This window comes from Nothobranchius furzeri, chromosome 6 (genome assembly GCF_043380555.1).
Source record: "Nothobranchius furzeri strain GRZ-AD chromosome 6, NfurGRZ-RIMD1, whole genome shotgun sequence".
Lineage (NCBI taxonomy): Eukaryota > Metazoa > Chordata > Actinopteri > Cyprinodontiformes > Nothobranchiidae > Nothobranchius > Nothobranchius furzeri.
This window is the reverse complement of record NC_091746.1, coordinates 30,832,646-30,850,145: the sequence shown is the minus strand read 5'-3', so window position 1 is coordinate 30,850,145 and position 17,500 is coordinate 30,832,646. Positions and strand designations below refer to the sequence as shown.

At 43.1% G+C, this 17,500-nt stretch overlaps 1 protein-coding gene across 2 annotated transcripts in view; it reads right to left on the bottom strand.

Moving 5' to 3' along the window:
* The window catches only part of sorcs3a (sortilin related VPS10 domain containing receptor 3a), a 314,356-nt gene that overhangs the window by 63,772 nt on the left and 233,084 nt on the right, over window positions 1-17,500 (bottom strand). For both annotated transcript variants that reach the window (XM_070552119.1, XM_070552120.1), the window contains exons 8-10: window positions 17,338-17,427; window positions 16,821-17,000; window positions 3,171-3,317 (exon numbers count right to left, since the gene is read on the bottom strand). In XM_070552119.1, the coding sequence (XP_070408220.1) occupies window positions 3,171-3,317; window positions 16,821-17,000; window positions 17,338-17,427 (417 nt within the window). The remainder of the gene's footprint in view (window positions 1-3,170; window positions 3,318-16,820; window positions 17,001-17,337; window positions 17,428-17,500) is intronic.

Below are 17,500 nucleotides of genomic sequence, written 5' to 3'. Positions count from 1 at the left end.
AGCAGATTTTGGAGAGAGCACAACATCTGGTTTGGGAGTCTCGTTTTCGGGCCATGGTTGGGCCCTCAGCCCTTCCAAATCTGATGTTCTCCCATGGAAAAAGGTTGAAGGCTCCCTTCAGGTTGGTGGTGAGTCTGAAGCCTGATTCGTGCTTCTCCGTCAGCTCCAAAAGGGAGAGAGACGCACGCACGGACAGAGATGTTTGGCCCTCATACTTCTCCGTCTCCTGGGGAGTGTTGCAAAGCAATTCCCCGGCAGGACAGCAGAGGGCGTAGCGCTGTTCTGTGGTATCCTGTCATGTATCGGTCCAAGATCATGTGTTTTATTGTGTTTTTTGTGTACATAAGAGACTTTTTAACACAGACAAATGTGTCTCTCATCCTCCTCCACCTACTCATGGGCTCGCCACCTCTAAACCCACGTTTCCTGTCATTTCCGTCCACAAATAAAACGCTTGCTGCGCATCTTTTCACTCCTTCAGTCACGGGGAATTAAACGTTCATGTTTTTAGTTTTTTCACGAGGTATTCTTCAAGCTGCTCCGTGTCTGCCGCTAGTTATCCTCGGCTCTCTTTATGTTTTTGAGGGAGCAATGGCGGCGGTGTAGACGACAGCGGAGTCCTGACCAATCACAAGCTTGCGTTGTCCGTCTCGACTGACGGGTGTTTAGAGAAGAGAGCTAGACTCCGTCCGTCCTTGCGCAGCTCTCCGGCAGGCCCACAAGGACGGATAATGGCGTTGCGTGTCTCCGCGCTGACGCAGACGCAGAAGCATGACTCAGGCTTTAGTCTAAAGCTGAGTTCATCCATCTATCTTGTTTAAGGGATGGTAGGATGGAGGAGAGTAGGACCCACGGATCGGGAATGTTGTGTGGTGATGAATCTGTAAGGCCTAGTTCACACGGCAAGATTATGAAGCAGTTTTGTTTTTTTTACCTGAATCTCTCATTCAGACAATCACAGCACACTTCAGATTACCACAACTGTTCTAAAGATAATCTGACCAGATAGCCCTGTCATGTGTGGTGTGTTAAGAGCAGTGATGGGAGTAACGCTCTTTAAAATAAACATTATAAATACATATTTTTTTGAGTAACGAGTAATCTAACTAATTACCGTCTTTTTTATCATAACGCCGTTTCCGTTACTAAGAAAATGCGCGTGTTACTAATTCAGCAGCGCGGTGTGTTGAAGCTGTCATCAGCTGATCAGGAGCTAAAGAGGCAGATGTTTTCATCCAAGTGCATCACGGCCGTGAAGAACGAGGAAGACGTGATGAATAGTCTACGGCTGCAGACCCGCGGATTCGCTGCTGCAGGTGTGGATCTGCAGCCGTGTCCTTCTTAGCGTGACAGCGGGACGTCCCGAAGGTCCGCTCACCTGTTCACCGCTCCGACGTCCTGATCTTCTACCTTCCTAGATCATCCAGCTGTAACCTGTTCCTGATCATGTCTTTAGTCCCGCTGTAACACTGATGCATCAGTCTCAGACGTCATGGAGCTCAGGTGTTATTAGAACTACCTGTGTGTGTTCACCACCCAGCTTCAGCTCTTCTGTGGTTGGGTCTGACCCACGTTAGTAAATGTAAGTCCTCCATCAGGCTTGTGCCTCTTCTAGTGTCATTTTAAAGGTTTTATTTATTTATTTATTTAACCGTTACTAGATTAGCAGCAACAGAAATGCTGCTAAAACACACAATTATGTGAAGCTGGAAAAATTAGAATATTGTGCAAAATTACATTCATTTCTGTAATTTAACTAGACTGAGATACCATTTAAAGGCTCGGGAACCTTTACAGGTGTTTCTATTTGCAGTTATACATTTTTTTCTGATTGGGGACTTGTTAAATATCACACAGTGACCTTTTAATAGTCTAGATCAGTGTAATGTTCCTTTTAGTAGTTTCTCTTGCTAAGTGCTTATTTATTTAAATTATTCAGGTTTATAAAAAACATTTGGACATACATTTTATCATGTCCCAGTCATTAGTCATTTATATTTCACAACTGTAGTCATTTATAATAAATTAAGTAAGTTTAATTAAGAGGGGAAGCCATTTTTCTTGCATCCTTTAATGAAAAGAAGTAACAAAATTGTTATTTTTATTGGTAATTAGTTACTTTTATAATCTTGTAACTTGGTAAGTAACTAAGTTACTTTGTTGACAAAGTAATCAGCAACTGTAACTAATTACTTTTTAAAAGTAATGTTCCCAACACTGGATAAGAGTGCTCTGATCTGATCTGGAGGATGTCGGGACCGCTCCAATCGTACACCGGTGCTGTTTAACATGCAGGATCATCTTGGTCTGAGTACTAAAGCAACACACACACACACACACACACACACGCACACGCACACGCACACACACACACACACGCACACGCACACGCACACACACACACGTGCACGCGCGCGCGCACACACACACACACACACACACACACACACACACACGCACGTGCCCGCGCACACACACACACGCATACACACACATTTCAAAAGAATCTTCTAAGATCTGACATGGTTTAATGCAGCATTGATGAGCTGACTTTTGCCAACATGATTTAGTGTTAGATGAGGTCTAAGTGGGTAAAAGCTCCTTGGATAACAACAAAAAGAACCCGAGTCTGCAGCAACAGCCGTCACCATCATCCACAAGACAAACATGTTGCATCAGAAAGTGTCAAGTTTCAGTTCAAGACAGTAAACTTTTAAAGTACATCCTCAGACGTCACAAACGAGTACTTTTGTATGGATTCTGGCATTTTGAAAGCAAGGAGGCTTTCCCTGCGGCTCAGGTTTAAAGTTGTTTTTCTTCCTTTCATGTTTAAAACTTAGAGTTTATTTTATCTTTACGCTGTTTGGTTTTCTTCTGCTGCAGCTTGTTTCCACACTGAGTTCAGCCTCCGGTGTGCCTTTCAGCAGCGACTGTGTACCAACATATGTACATTAAATTTTGATGCCAAACAGAACTAGGTTAGTAGTAATTTAATTCTGACTAATGGCCTATTATTTGTGTGCGTTTCAACAAAGTGACACCGTTAACTATAAATCATAAGCTCTAATTAGGCCTGGCACAGTTCCACTTGGAATAATCACATCACATCTCTGGAATCAGAAGCAGAATTAGGTTTAAAGCTCCAATAAACACATGGAACGCTGGTTTACCAGGATGCAGTGAATGTCGTTCCCGTCGAGGTCGGTGGCGGGAGCCTGCAGGAGCCTCCAGTCCCGGCCTTTGTTGTATGTGATGTAGGTCTTCACCTGGTTGTCCTGCCTCTTGTTAGCGATTAGCATCCCTTTGATTCCGGCCACCTGAGGGACACAAAACAGCTCAAATTCATTTTTTTTCTTACAATTCAGCACAAAGCACATGTGAGTATTTTCCTTCCGACGTCCTCGTGACAGCTGGTTTCTCTGCTGTGAGGGGAGAGCCTCCTCAGCTCTCGCTGGTAAAATGTGTTTTGCAGCAGCAATCTTCACAACAGCAGTTAAATGGAGACGAAAAGCTCATCTCCTGCTTCTGATGCTGACAATCCGTCAGCAGAGTCAGCTACAGTGCTATATGTAATTACATCGTAATTACACCCTTACAACAATCCAGTCAGTGTGACCTGGTGTGCATGGGGAAGTCACACCTTACCTCGTCTCACAACCCGCCTGAATTAAACACCTGTTGGTCGGTCCTTTGGCTCAAATCAGTTCATTATTTAATCAACTTGTAGCTTTTTCTCAAGGTTCAGTTTCGTCTATAAACAAGGTGGGAATTTGCTGATTGGTCAGACTGCCTGGGGGCGGGGCTAGCAGAAGTAAATCCAGGAAGAAGGTTGTGTGTTCTGATCTTCTTCCGGCTCTTGGAGGGTGCAGACGCTTTTTTCTTCCTCTCCTCCATATCTTATCCTCAAGGCCTTTGTGTGTGTGTGTGTGTGTGTGTGTGTGTGTGTGTGTGTGTGTGTGTGTGTGTGTGTGTGTGTGTGTGTGTGTGTGTGTGTGTGTGTGTGTGTGTGTGTGTGTGTGTGTGTGTGTGTGTGTGTGTGCTGGGTGCACGGCTACTTCTGCGTTTTTTCTGGAAACTGGAAACTGAAATTCACTAAAATGGATCTCATTAGTTGGTCTCTCGACGCGATTGATACAATTTTTCCAACGATGAGAACGGGAGAAGGGGCCTCTGGATGCCTCGCTGGGACAGATCCAGTTGGACACATCATGGACTCCTGGAAACAGTGGAACTTGACTTGTTTATCTCAGCTGTCTGTGGAGGACTCTGAAGACGTGTGGATATTCGTGGTGTTGGTGTCAGGTTTCCTGCTCATTGGCCTTGGAGGCTTCCTGGCTTACCGGAAAATTAACGAGCTGTCGAGGAATATTGGCCTGATCCCGGAGCTCAGAGATGGTTTGCACCGCGCTGTGAATTCACAGACTCACATAATTGTTGAGATGAATCGTGAGCTTGGGACTTTGGCCGAGATTCATTATTGGCACAAAAGATGGATGTCATCAAGGAGAGAGTGGACGAATCAGCACGGATTAGGATAGATTAACATCCATTATTGGGATTCTGAGAGGTTGACCAACAAACTGTAAGACAGAGAGGAAATTATCTCTGTTTGGCCCCAAAACAATTTCTAATCAGTATCTGGAACCCTTGAGCCTGCAAGGCTCCAACGAAAACTCCCCCCTCAGAAGATATGTGGAATGTGCTGTCGCTATGGCAACTCAAGTCTGTCTCCTTTCCCAGCCTGGGCGGGACTGCGGGAAGGCTGCTGAAACGTCCAGGGTCACTGCAACCCTCCAACCCTCAATGCCCCTCCAATCCACACTGAGGTGACATGTGCTGCTTATGGTGGCTGCAGGAACTGAAGTGGGGATAGTCCCAACCCACCACCCCTCCTAGTGGACACTTATGTTGTGTTGTCTGAAGTCTGTTGCATTTCTGTCTGAGGTGTTTTTTGCATAGCAAAGCTGTCCTCCTGGTGGAGGGTAACTCTGAAGTGCCTTTTTGTTCCCTCCACCTGAACCAATCCTCATGTAACCCTCTGATCTCTATTAAGGTAGAGCAACTCAGTGTTGCGAATGACCACAGTCACCAATTCTTGTCATGTCTTGCCCATGTATGTCTGATCTCTGAACTGTGTGTACTGAAACTCTAATTTCCCTCTGGGATTAATAAAGTATCTTTGAATTGATTTGATTTGATGACTGTATGAATATTGGACAAATGCTCCATGCAATAACCCGTAGGCTTTTGAAGAGCTGAACTGAAGCCCAGCGGGTGGTTCCTATCACCGCCATCTTGGCCGAGGCTTGTCACTCTTTGAAATTACAAAACGAGCTGAGGGCGGGGCTGTAAAGGTGGGGGCAGATGGTTAACAGCCATTATTTTCTGAGCTGATGTAGCTATGAGCTAACTGAAAAGGTTGGCCGGTGCTGTTAGCCAAAAAATGTGGCTGCTAGCCTCTGCCTCCTAGGCTCCTAGGCTGTCGAGGCTGAGGCCTTCCCTGGAGCAGCCAGGGTGGCAAGCCGCTAACGCTACCACTGACTGCTCATCTGCTACCTGTCAATCAAACGGACATGTCCCTTTTCATTTATAATTTTAAGCTCTAATTAGAAAACAAGAAGTTGTCATGATGGCAAACGTGACCTATTAAACCTAAAATGTTTTTTGAACCAGGCTGTAAACACGTTTATTTCTCCATTGAAGTTGGTTACTTTCATCATGGAAGTCAATGGGAGCGTTCTCCTCTCTAGAGTCAGCCCCTAGTGGATGAGGGTAGAACTGTCAATTCTTTGGCTTCCTTTAGGAATTCACCCCTTGGTTCCAATCCTGAGCTTTCTGATATCACATTCTAGAGAGACCGATATAAACTAAAATAAAAATGATCTGTATCAGTTTCTACTTTTATTATCACCACTTTTAAACGCCATGCATATATTATACATCAGGCTCTTCCGCTACTTCTCCTGTCACTCAGTGTCAAACTAAAATTAGATATATTTTAGTTTTTTATAGTGCAACTTGTGCACAAGTAGAAATCTACCCCGTTTACTTAGTCAGGATTATCTTAGGGACCGTGTGACTCAGCTGCTGTTGAAGGCAGATTAAACATGGCACGTTTCCTACGGTTTAACTTAAAGTAGATTTTCATGACAGGAGATCAAATGTGATGCTAGTTACCTAAAATCATTTAGTTTACTTGAGTTTATTTTTATTTTTTTTGGAGGAAAGTACCCACGGATTTTGGTATCGGACGTTAAAAGTTTCAAGATAGAAAAGCAGAGAGAGTGGAAAGCAGAGCCTGATGGCAGCGACCATGTTCATTCCTGGACTGTGAAGGATTTTTGTGGGAACCGGCTTAACCTCGACCAAATCTACCATCGCCATCGCTCATTCTCACTGCTTTATGTGGGTAGTTATTGTTTATGTACCGTTATCAAGGTGAACTGCTCTAATTGTTGTGACAATGATCTGAGGGTTTACTGCCCACCTTAATTAGGGGTGCAGTCCCCCCCCCCCCCCCCCCCTCCCACTGGTTTACACAAAGTGGGCAAGCCTTAAGGCTGGTTCTGGAACCGGCCACTAGGGGGATGGCTGTTTATTCGGCAGCTTCCGAGTTTGAGTCCAGGGTCTAGGTTGCATGTTTATACGTCACTGATAAAGTTGACTTACTGGGACACTTTGGAATGTAAACGTATGGATTTGTACAGGTTTAAAGCTGTTCAAGGGTCATATTTCATGAAGTTTGTCCCTTTCTGTTTTTTGTCACGCAAATTCATGACGTAGAAAACTGATTAACACTGAAGTCATATCATTAAAAAACTATTTATTTCAAAGTTGGACTTGTAAAAAATAGTGAGTAATTGATTTAAAATGATTAATACCTTACAGCAGGGAACTGTAAAACGGTGAACCTCAACTGGCGGCCCTTGGCCCACATGCGACCCACCAGATCTTTCCACCTGGCTCCCCAACACTTTGGGCCTTAACATCAGCAAACAACAGAAAATTTCATGTCCCAAATATCAATTATTGTTTTTTTGTTTTCTGAACACAACTAAAACTACAGTCAACACTGTTTAGATGGAAAACAAAGCCATTATTAATATTAATAAGTTAACTGATTAACTGCCAGTGACGACAAAAGTCGTCATTTAAAATCCAACCGTTCACTGCGAATGACAACTAAAGTCGACATTGGCATTGTTTTCACTGTGTGGGTGTCGGACGAGCCCCCGCACCGTGAGAACAAACATCTCAGCCCTAAGGCCGATCTTCATACGCGTACGTCACACGTCACGTGATCAGGAAGCAGAAAATCCGCGTGTTAGGAGATCGTTTTGGGCCGAAGCTGTAAAAATAAGTTAGGCGTGAACCGGAAAAGCTTCTGCTGATCACAATTCAACAACGGATTACGAAAGAACGGATAACGCTCGAAACGCGCGGATTCTTCCTGATGTAAGAGGCGAGTCTCCGCTTTGTTTTGGTTGTTTTGACGTCGACATCATCCTAGAGCACAACGTTCTGTGACTCTTAAAAAAAAACAGTGAAAGTGCTGGCAGCAAAGGGCTTTTCTGATCAGGAAATGGCTGGCAGTGAGTGAGTTAAACGTCTGGCCCTCACAGTGTCTACTGGGAAAAGCTCTGGTCCGTCAGCAAATTTAGTTCAGGACCCCTGCTGTAAAAGTCACACTGGATTATTCAACACAAAAATGAAAAATTAAGAAATATATAGCCTCGTTTTGTTGCAGACATTCCTCAAGATTTAAACTAGAAAACCACTAAAACCATTTTCTCGTGTCAACTTGAAACGTTTGTCAGATTCATGTTACCTTTAGGCAAAGTTCAGAGGAGCCTTTTCACTTCATCGTGTATCATCGTTAAAGTTTTCTCCCAGGAAATAGACATGGCCCTAACTGAAGCAGAGTGTGATGTGCACAAGGAAGGACAGACTCTCTCCAAATGGTTGCCATGGTGAGGGTCTCCACTTGGATGTGCTTCCCTCCCTGCAGGGGCACGTCTCTGTAAGTGGCACTAATAGGCAGCACATTTGACAATGTCATAGAAACATGGCGCTCAAGATGGATGCAGCTAATGAGGGTCTCCCGTCCTTATCCAACCCCACATGTCAATCGCTGCAGTTATTATTTATTGCTTCCACCTACTCTTGTTCTCTCCCTCCTTCTCACACACACACACACACACACACACACACACACACACACACACACACACACACACACACACACACACACACACGAAAAAGGAAGCACACGTCCAGCAGCATACCTTTCACTCCATCCATCACTCACACCTACACTTGAACCAGAGGAGAACACAGGTGACGTTTCCGTTCCACAGCACAGATTACTCTGAAGTTTGTGTCTGAGTGTAAAGACGGTCTGTGCTCCTCGCAGCGTTCAGGTGGAAACGGAACAGAAAGTGAAGCGTGATGGCAGCACGAAGACAGAATCAGCTGTTCCTGATATACCATCACAACTTCAACAGAAAACATGTGTTGGACAAAGATAAGTCATGTCTTCATCGTTAAAGCTGAGCCTGTATTTTAATGTTTTAATAATAAATCAAAAGGACTAAATTTTTTTTTCTTGCAAAACGATTTGTCGGCATTTTGTCTGCAGGTAAACTGTGCATGAATCTGATTTTGTTTACTTTAGAAACAAATAAACGTTTTACTGACTATTAAATATGATGTGACTTCTTTTAATGTCTGTACATGTGTTTGATCAGATACAAAAAAACTCAGATAATTAAAAACCTGGTTTTCTATTATGCATCTGGGTGTAATTTATATCAGTGTTAAAACAAAGCTAACATAGGCTATGCTAGCTGCAGTAGCTAGCAACATCCTTGTTAGCATTTACCAGAACAACATCTACATGTAAAGGAGCTGATGTTTATCTGCTAACTGCTGGCTTGACAGATTTTACATTATTTATTCATTTTTACCCAGGAAAGTCACATTTTGTTGTTTATTAGAGTAAAGTGTGAACTCCAGCCATGAGTGCTACAATAGCTGCAGGTTCAACATAGCATGCTAACGTAAACTCTGGCGAGAGAAACGTTTTTTTAAGCTGACACTGTGTATATTCCCTGGTGATGGGGGAAGTAGATACCTAAATCATTGCAAGAAAGCATTGTTTTTTTGTTCAAGTAAGACCTTTCCAACAGATGCCAATTAGGGTCAAAAATCCTTGGGAGTGAAACCTCCAGCAAAATAACAAGGACATCAGACTCCCTTTCATCCTTTGCAATGAGTGAAGGGGTAAATGTGTAAAAGAACATTTATTAATGCTGAAAGTTTTGTAGCCAATTGTTACTGATCAGTAAATGTATTCTGTCCTCACGGACTTCTGTAGAAGAAAACATTTCATCATATATGGTGTCACCCAGAAACTTAGACCCACTCCCATGTATTTTAGACCCGATTTTTATGGTTATATGTTATGAAACAGCCAATATTTTTCAACAACTGGGTACATTTTAATTATTTACAATATTTCAATGGATATTTCCAGAGATTAATGGTAAAAACTACACATTGTCTCTTTAAATTAAATATCTAGAACAAAAAATGTTAAATAAATACATAGCTAACTAACAAACTAACTAACTAACTAACACTACAACACCATGTCTGTTACTTGGTCTCTACCAATTCTGGATCCACCTTGGTTTTCTCCTCATTTCCTCGGTTTCTCTATTCTGTTCTTCTTCTCACTTTTTTCTTTATTCTGTTTTTTCATGTTTTTCTACTCTACACTTCTACTGTTCATTAAGACGAACCAACAACTGGAGGGGAGTTCTAGAGTGACACGCGACGGCCCGTGCATTGCCAGTGACTCCCTATTCAACTGTTTCGGTTAATCTACTGATTCAGGGGGAACTCACTGAGATTTATCTACTCCATCTACTCCCTCTAACTAACTAACTAACTAACTAACTAACTAACTAACTAACTAACTAACTAACTAACTAACTAACTAACTAACTAACTGTCTGTTAGAGTGTTTGCATTTCCCATCCTCCTTTTTGTTTTACCAAATGTCAGTAATTGAGGAAAATTATGCCAGCTCAGCAAAAAAGTGTCCCGGGCAAGCCCCCACTTCTTTGAAACATAAATAGTCTAGCAGACGTGCAAATAAATAAAATGTTTTCAAGTTACTGGATATAATATGACTGTTGCTGCTGAAGCCATTCTGTCTCAAAAGCTGCAGCAAGTCAGATATTTTCTGCACAACTTTCCCACCCAAACCCAATATGAGATGATCTGAGCGTAGCCAGTTTAATCTGGATTAATCACCAATATTAAAATATCTGTTTTCAAACATCAAATGTTTATGTTACATTAACAAATCACTAAATACAGCTTTGTTAGGTTTCACTTTGATCCTTATAAAAATCTAATGTTTTACATTTTCAAGCTTTTTTTTCAATGCTTTTGTTCAAATAATCACAACAAAATAAAATAAACAAATTTAATAATTAACAAAAAACATGGGTCTTTAACAGCAAAAAAAACATGTAGAGATAAAATAAACTTTTCTTACAGACGTTTATTTAACAATTGAATTTAAAGCAGCTAAAGTTTTAACAGTTTACAAACCGGGTTAATTATCTGCATTATTATATCTAAATGTATATGTTGTGTGGTAAAAGCTTATGAAAAATGAAAAAACATACATGTCTGTTTTTCTTGGCTCTTTAGTCAGTTTTAGGTGTTTAGAGCCAGAATAATTACCTGATGAAGACAATAAATTAAACTCTTAGTATTTCTATCTTTACCCTAAAGACAGGTCCAGCTGATTTTTCCTACACTCTTGTTTACTTTGCTTGATGAAAAAAAAAATGCAACCAGAAACACTTTTATTTGATTGTCAGCTTTAAATTAAAATATAACGACTTCATTTAAATTTTTACTCATACTTTTTAATTTGTCTTTAAAGATTTATACAGGTTTGATTTGTGGTTTTTGTTTTGTTTTTATAAATTAGAAACAGGATTTCTTAAGTGGGCTTCTGACAAACAAGACAAAATGTTGAATGAAGACAAAATGGAAGTTGAATAACAGATTTTTGTCTCAGCAGCAGGATCTAAATCTGAATCATTTCTCTTCTCAGCTGATGAATCACAGAAGCTGCTTTTAATTCAAAACGAAAGAGACGACAGAAATCAATCTCCCTGCTTGATCCCTGTTTACTGCAAAATCCCGGAACACATCATAAAAACAATTGGATTTGGTGCGCCGGCTCCCGTTTGTGTTTTATTGGATAACAGATTAAAAACACACAAATAAAATACAAGCGGTGCTTTTAGGTCTAATCAAAGTCGTTTTGCTGCCTAAAACTTATCAGACAACATATGGAGGTAGAATAAAATGTGAAGTTCTAAACCAACCCAACTGGAGGAGTTCCAGGGCTGGACGGGAAACTGGGATCTGCGTCCATCTGGTTTTAATATAGTTTTTTATTATTTTTAATACATTTTAATGTCAACCCACTTTTAGGTATCTGTGAGTGTTTGCTGCTGTTTTAACATTTATTAAGTGGATCATATATCATCATTCATGTGCATCTTTTATCTTGTGGGCAGCAAAAACTAAATAAATGAAAGAAGATAAGAAAATTCTGCTGTAATCAAAGGAAAATCTGGGATTTTATCTTGTTTTAAGATCTGGACTAATATATGACACGTGGGTTTACCGTACTTCCTCTTTAGACGTTTGTTTTTAAGGTTGAAGTGAAACATAATTTTATTTTGGTTGATCTCTGTTTAGTCATCGTGTACATCCACCGTGCGCCCGCTGGAAGGCTCCGTGTTCGGTGCTAAAGTGACCAAACCGTTTTTATTCAAAAAGTTGAACTTCCATCAGTCATCACACACCGGTGAAAGTCTTCCTTGCATTTGACTCGTCTCCGTGGTGAGCTGCAGCAGTGGCTGTGCTCGGGAACCATTTTGTGGTTTAACCCCCCAATCCAACCCCTTAAAGCTGGATGTCAAGCAGGGAGGCATTGGGTCCCATTGTTGAGGTCTTTGTTAAGGACCGACCGTTTCACAATAAAAGCTCATGATTAAGGGGATTACTCTCATCCTGTCTAGTTAATGCTAATATAATCTGTCTAATTTAGGAAATAATGGTGTCATTTTCTTTGTGAAGAAGAAATTCTTTATTTTCTCCTGCAGGGAGAAAGGAAGCAAGCCGGTGCCCTTTATGATGCGGAGTGCTGCGACTTTTCTCAGAAATGTGGTTTGTCTGGGTCCAGCAGTTAACGAGTCCTACTGTTTAAATCCTGCTCCCCGACTCCTGCAGAGACAGAGCAGCTCTTTTGTTTAAGTGGAGATCAGGAGAGGAGCTGCTCCAGCAAACAGAAAACCTCAGTGTCTTCTGCTGCATGACGCACGCCCTCATTGGGCGAGAGTTCATGACACCTTAAATGTAGGAAAACACCAACAGACGGAGCAGGAATGCTTGTGTTTGCTAATGACAGGGACGTTCCAAACTTCTCTACAACCTCAGGGAAGTCAAAGTCTGAGTGAACAGCCCCCCCCCCATGTCGTATTGTGGTGCATTTTTTCTTTTCCTGGTGCGCTGGTACCGTCCTCTGATTATTCTCTGATTGCCGATCTGTGGGACAAAGCTCTAGCGGAGGGATTGGAGGGCTTAACATACAACAGCGGCGGTTGGTGTGCACGGACAACTGGGACTGGCTATCTGGAAGGAGGAGTGGCCAAAGGATGCCGATTGGACCCCGAAGCTTTAAGACTGTGTGGTTGTGCCTGGTTCATTCATTCAGTCTTCCCTTTCTCCAACCAGCCACGAAACCCGGGGAGGGGAAGGTGACTGATGCTGTCTTCCTCTAAGTAAAGGAGTAATTAGGGGTGAGCTGCCTTCATGTGGATCATCCATCTTTTCCCGTGTTTAAGGTCAGACGTTATCATTTAGTTTATTCTTTTTGCAGAAAAGGTGTTTAAGGATCATTCGATATAGGTCTGAGGTGTTGTTTGTTGTTTTAAGCGTTAAGCTCATGCTGAAGTTAAAACTCATAGTAAATAAAAAAAAGATGAAAAAACACTCAAATGCTTCTCATTCGTTAGATGTTAATACACTACAATGAACGGGCCCTTGGGTGGCTGCTTGGGGTTCATGGAGACTGAACAACTTATCATTTTTATGTTCGGACCGGGTTCTCCTAGACCGGCCGTAACACGAAGGTTACTAGAGGACTTTAAGAAGATCTCCACGCTTCCTCCTCCAGCTCCTCCAGCAGTGAGCCCTGGATCTTCCCTGAGGTCGGATTCAAGCACCTCCTTTGGAAAACTTTCAGACATCCAAACCAGGACTTCTCCTTAATGCGGTCTTGGGCTTTAGTATCCCGATGAGGTTCTAATATTAGTCAGTTTTTATCCTGTAAAGTTTCTAAATCTGCTTTTGTTGAGATGCCAGAAAAATAACGTTTCAGCTGCTCGTATGATGACCACCTAGCTCTAACCAGAGATTGCCTGCAACAGGCTTGGGGCTTCACCTAGTAGCTCTTCCAGGCCAGGACCTGCTGGAGCTCCAGGACACGACTCCTCTGAGGATCTGGAATGTACTCCCAATGACCTGACCCGTCGTAAAACTGACACTGTTGGTACAATTTCAACGTGATTCCAACATAAAAATCAGGGAATGAGTTTTGGGAGTGAAACATCTCTTCAGTTACCACGGTAACACTGGGGCTTCTTTAGTGGTGCTTTCATTTGTTTTCTTCGAAGCAGTCCCATTAAAAGTTCACGTTAGCTAGTTTTTATGGTCTCCACTGGTGTCAAATGTGCCTGATATGTTCCGTCAGGTGATCAGAATCTCTGCTTGAATTTATTTATTTATTTCCTGTAGGAATGAACAAAATCAGGACATGCAGCCATTTTTCTTAGGGCGTAAAAATAAATGAAACCGTGAGACAAATACAAAAAAGACTCGATCGGTATCGCCTCTGTCTCGCTCCTGCCAGTGTCTGTTTTTAGGGTTCTTATCAGAATTGTGGAAAAACGGACTAAAAGTTGCAGGTTTGAGCCGAAGAGTTCAAATAATGAGTTAAAAAGTGCATTTAAATTCAGCTGCAGTTGTTTGTTGTATGTGTGGAAAAAGAAAAGCTGGTGATTGGTCTGTCTGCACCTCGTCTGCCCAGGACTTTCCTGACTCGTCTGTGTTAGCAGCAGATCTGTCTATACTCGCTGTGTTATCTGTTTTCTCTGTATAAACAGCACAGGTGTTCGCAAACGGATTTTCTGAGTTATTTGCATGAATCTTCTAAAGCCGCAGAACACTGTGCTCCGTCAGTCGCCACAGAAATGAACTCGTGCAGCATGGAAACAGGAGTCTCGCTCACAGGCCGCGTCCCGGGCAGGAGAAGTAATGGCATTGTTAATTACCACCCTGCTGCTACTGCAGCTGGCCAATATCTCACTTCCTGCCTTCACTCTCTCTATCACGCCTGCCATTGTAGAAGTGATGAACTAGGTTGACCGGGGAGCGCCGAGGGAGGGAGGTGCACTCTCCTGTTTTCAATGCAAACACATACAGAAGGTAAACCAGGAAGCTAACGAGCATTAGCCCGTAGTTTCCCAGCGGCGCTCCGTGATGTGCCTGTTCTCTGAGCTGGACGTGTCTGCTGTCATGAAGATGGATGACCACAGTCGGTCATGCAAACCTGGATGGCTGCAGCACGTCTGTGGATGGGCACGTTCCCACTTCTCATGGGAGATTAGAGGAGATCAGATTTGTTGGGTAGAGTAGAACTCGGAGCCGGTCTGGAGGGTTAGGCCGTAGCCGGCTCCGACCCAATCCAGAAACATAAACACACAACAGAAACTTCTGAAATGAAAATCATGCATTTCAGCAAAACCATTCATCCAGTTTGTTTTGTTGATGTTCCAGTTCTTACAGGTGGCTGCTTATTGGGCGAAAGGCGGGGCTCCACCTGAACAGGTACACCCTTCACACAACAGGAAGCTGGGGTGGTTTGTTGATAAACTTAGGTTTGACTTTATAGTTTTATTGTAAAATGGTTTTTTTTCCTAATCAATTATTATTTAGGAAGCACTTTACACACAGAGAGACCTAAGAGCAGAACACGATTCTAACCAGTCCCACTGAGAAACTTCACCAACAGTTAAAGAATGCATCATTTGTTGTTTTCATCCATTTTCAGCCGCGTATCCAGGGTCGGGTCGCGGGGGCAGCAGTCTAAGCAGGAAGGCCCAGACTTCCCTCTCCCCAGCCACTTGGGCCAGCTCCTTCGGAGAAATCCCAAGGTGTTCCCTGTCCAGCACAGAAGCATGGCCCTCCTACGCGTCCTGGGGCTTCCCTTCTGTCTTCTCCCAGCTGGATGTGCCTGGAAAACCTCACCAGGAAGATGTCCAGGAGGAATCTTATTCAGATGCCTGAGCCACCACTACTGGTTCCTCTCGATGTGGAGGAGCAGCAGGTCTACTCCAAGCCCCTCCTGGATGACTGAGCTTCTCACCCTATCTGTAAGGGAGAGCCCAGACACCCTTTCAGCCACTTGTATCCATGATTTCATTCAGTCATCAGTCATTTCAGCTGCTCGTATTCACGATCTCGTTCTGTCGGTCACCACCAAAAGCTCGTGACCACAGGTGAGGGTAGGAACGTAGATCAAGAGCTTTGCCTTCCAGCTCAACGTTCTCTTAACCCCGACAGACCGACACAACGCCCGCATCACTGCGGACACAGCACCAATCCGCCTATCGATCGCGGATGAAACCCCTTCATTAGAAGAAGAAGAAAATATCGTTTCTATAGCGCCTCTCAAGATAAAAATCACGAGGAGCTTCACAAAATCAAAACATGTAAAAACATAGAAAATAATTTAGAAAATGATTAAAAATATATTTAAAATCAGCAAAAAAAAAGTCAATTATGATTAAAAATGTAAAGAAAGAGAGAGAGTGAGCAGGAAAGAGGGAAATCAGTGGATCCTGAGGAAGGTGGGATAGGTGGGGAGAGCAGAATAAAGAGAGAGAGGTGAAGAAGGTCATACAAAAGCCAGCTTGAACAAGTGAGTCTTCAGCTGCTTTTTAAAGGAGACCACTGAGTCCACTGATCTCAGGCTCAGGGGGAGAGAGGTCCAGAGTCTGGGGGCCACAGCAGCAGATGATCTGTCACCTTTGACCTTTAGCCTGGTGCTGCACAACCAGTAGGCTTTGATCACTGGACCTCAGGGACCTGCTGGGGGTGTAGGGACTAAGAAGATCACCAATGTAAGATGGTGCTTGTCCATGTAAGGCCCTATAGACCAGAACCAGGATCTTGAGATGAACCCTGAAGTTGACTGGCAGCCAGTGAAGCTGGAGGAGAAGCGGGGTGATGTGGGTGTGTTTGGAGGACTTGGTCAGAAGCTTGGTCATTATTCCGCTTCTATCCAGTGGAAAGGAAGGATCTGGCTTCAGGACGTTAAAGGAAAATGTCTGATTAATGCAGAAAGGTGTGGTTTTTAGTGACATACCTGTGTTTTCCCCCATGTTTATCATCAATGTGACTGAATATTTGAACTTTATCAGAGACAGGAGTGTTTCATCCACAATAACAAAGCCAACACGTTACTCAAAGGTTGCTTAGTGTTATTGTACTCGACGTATTTGTGTAAACGGACTGCCGTGGCTTCAGCCTCTTCTAGAGCAGGAGTCGACGGGGACGTGTCGTCCATCTTTACTCATCTTTTGTCAATAAAACAAACAAACAAACAAAACCTCCTTCTGATTTAATCACTGACTGACTGCCTAAAGACGTCAGGCGCATACCTCATACAGGTCCAGCATCTGGTTTCCACCGATGCCTCTGGTGGTTTTGACATTCTCCATGGCCAAGGTAAAGAAGATCCCTCTGGTGTCGGACAGGTAGAGGTTGTAGGTGTCGTTCTGGTTCCACTCCTGCACCGCTGCGAATACCTGCTTCTCGTCCGAGCTGACGATGTGTAAATCCTATCAGGGAGCAGCGGGAGAGATTAGGACGAGTTATGACCGGAGGCGCGGGGTGACGGATTAGAACACGTTGACCCCGTGGGACTGGCCATAAGATCAATGCTGTGGTGGGAATATTAATGGTTGCAGACATACTGGACTGGTTGTCCCGCTCTGAGAGCCACTAGGACGTTCAGAGGACTAACACTTTTACTAGAAAGCCAACTGATAAATGTCTTTTACTGAAATTTCATCCTTTGGAAGCAACAATCTGTTCAGAATAATGGAAAACGATTAACTTCCTCCGACATTTAGGAATGAAACGTGCTTTAGGAGTAACTGGTGTGCTGCAGCTTACCTTCGGCAGGGAATATTTGGGCAGTTTGATTTGAATAAATGAGTCTCTCTTGTACGACACGTAATAGGTCGCCCGTCCTGAAGTAGGAACCTGAAACACATAATTCATAATTAATTGAATATAACAAATGTTTCACTGTGAGACCAGGAGAGGAGTCTGTGCT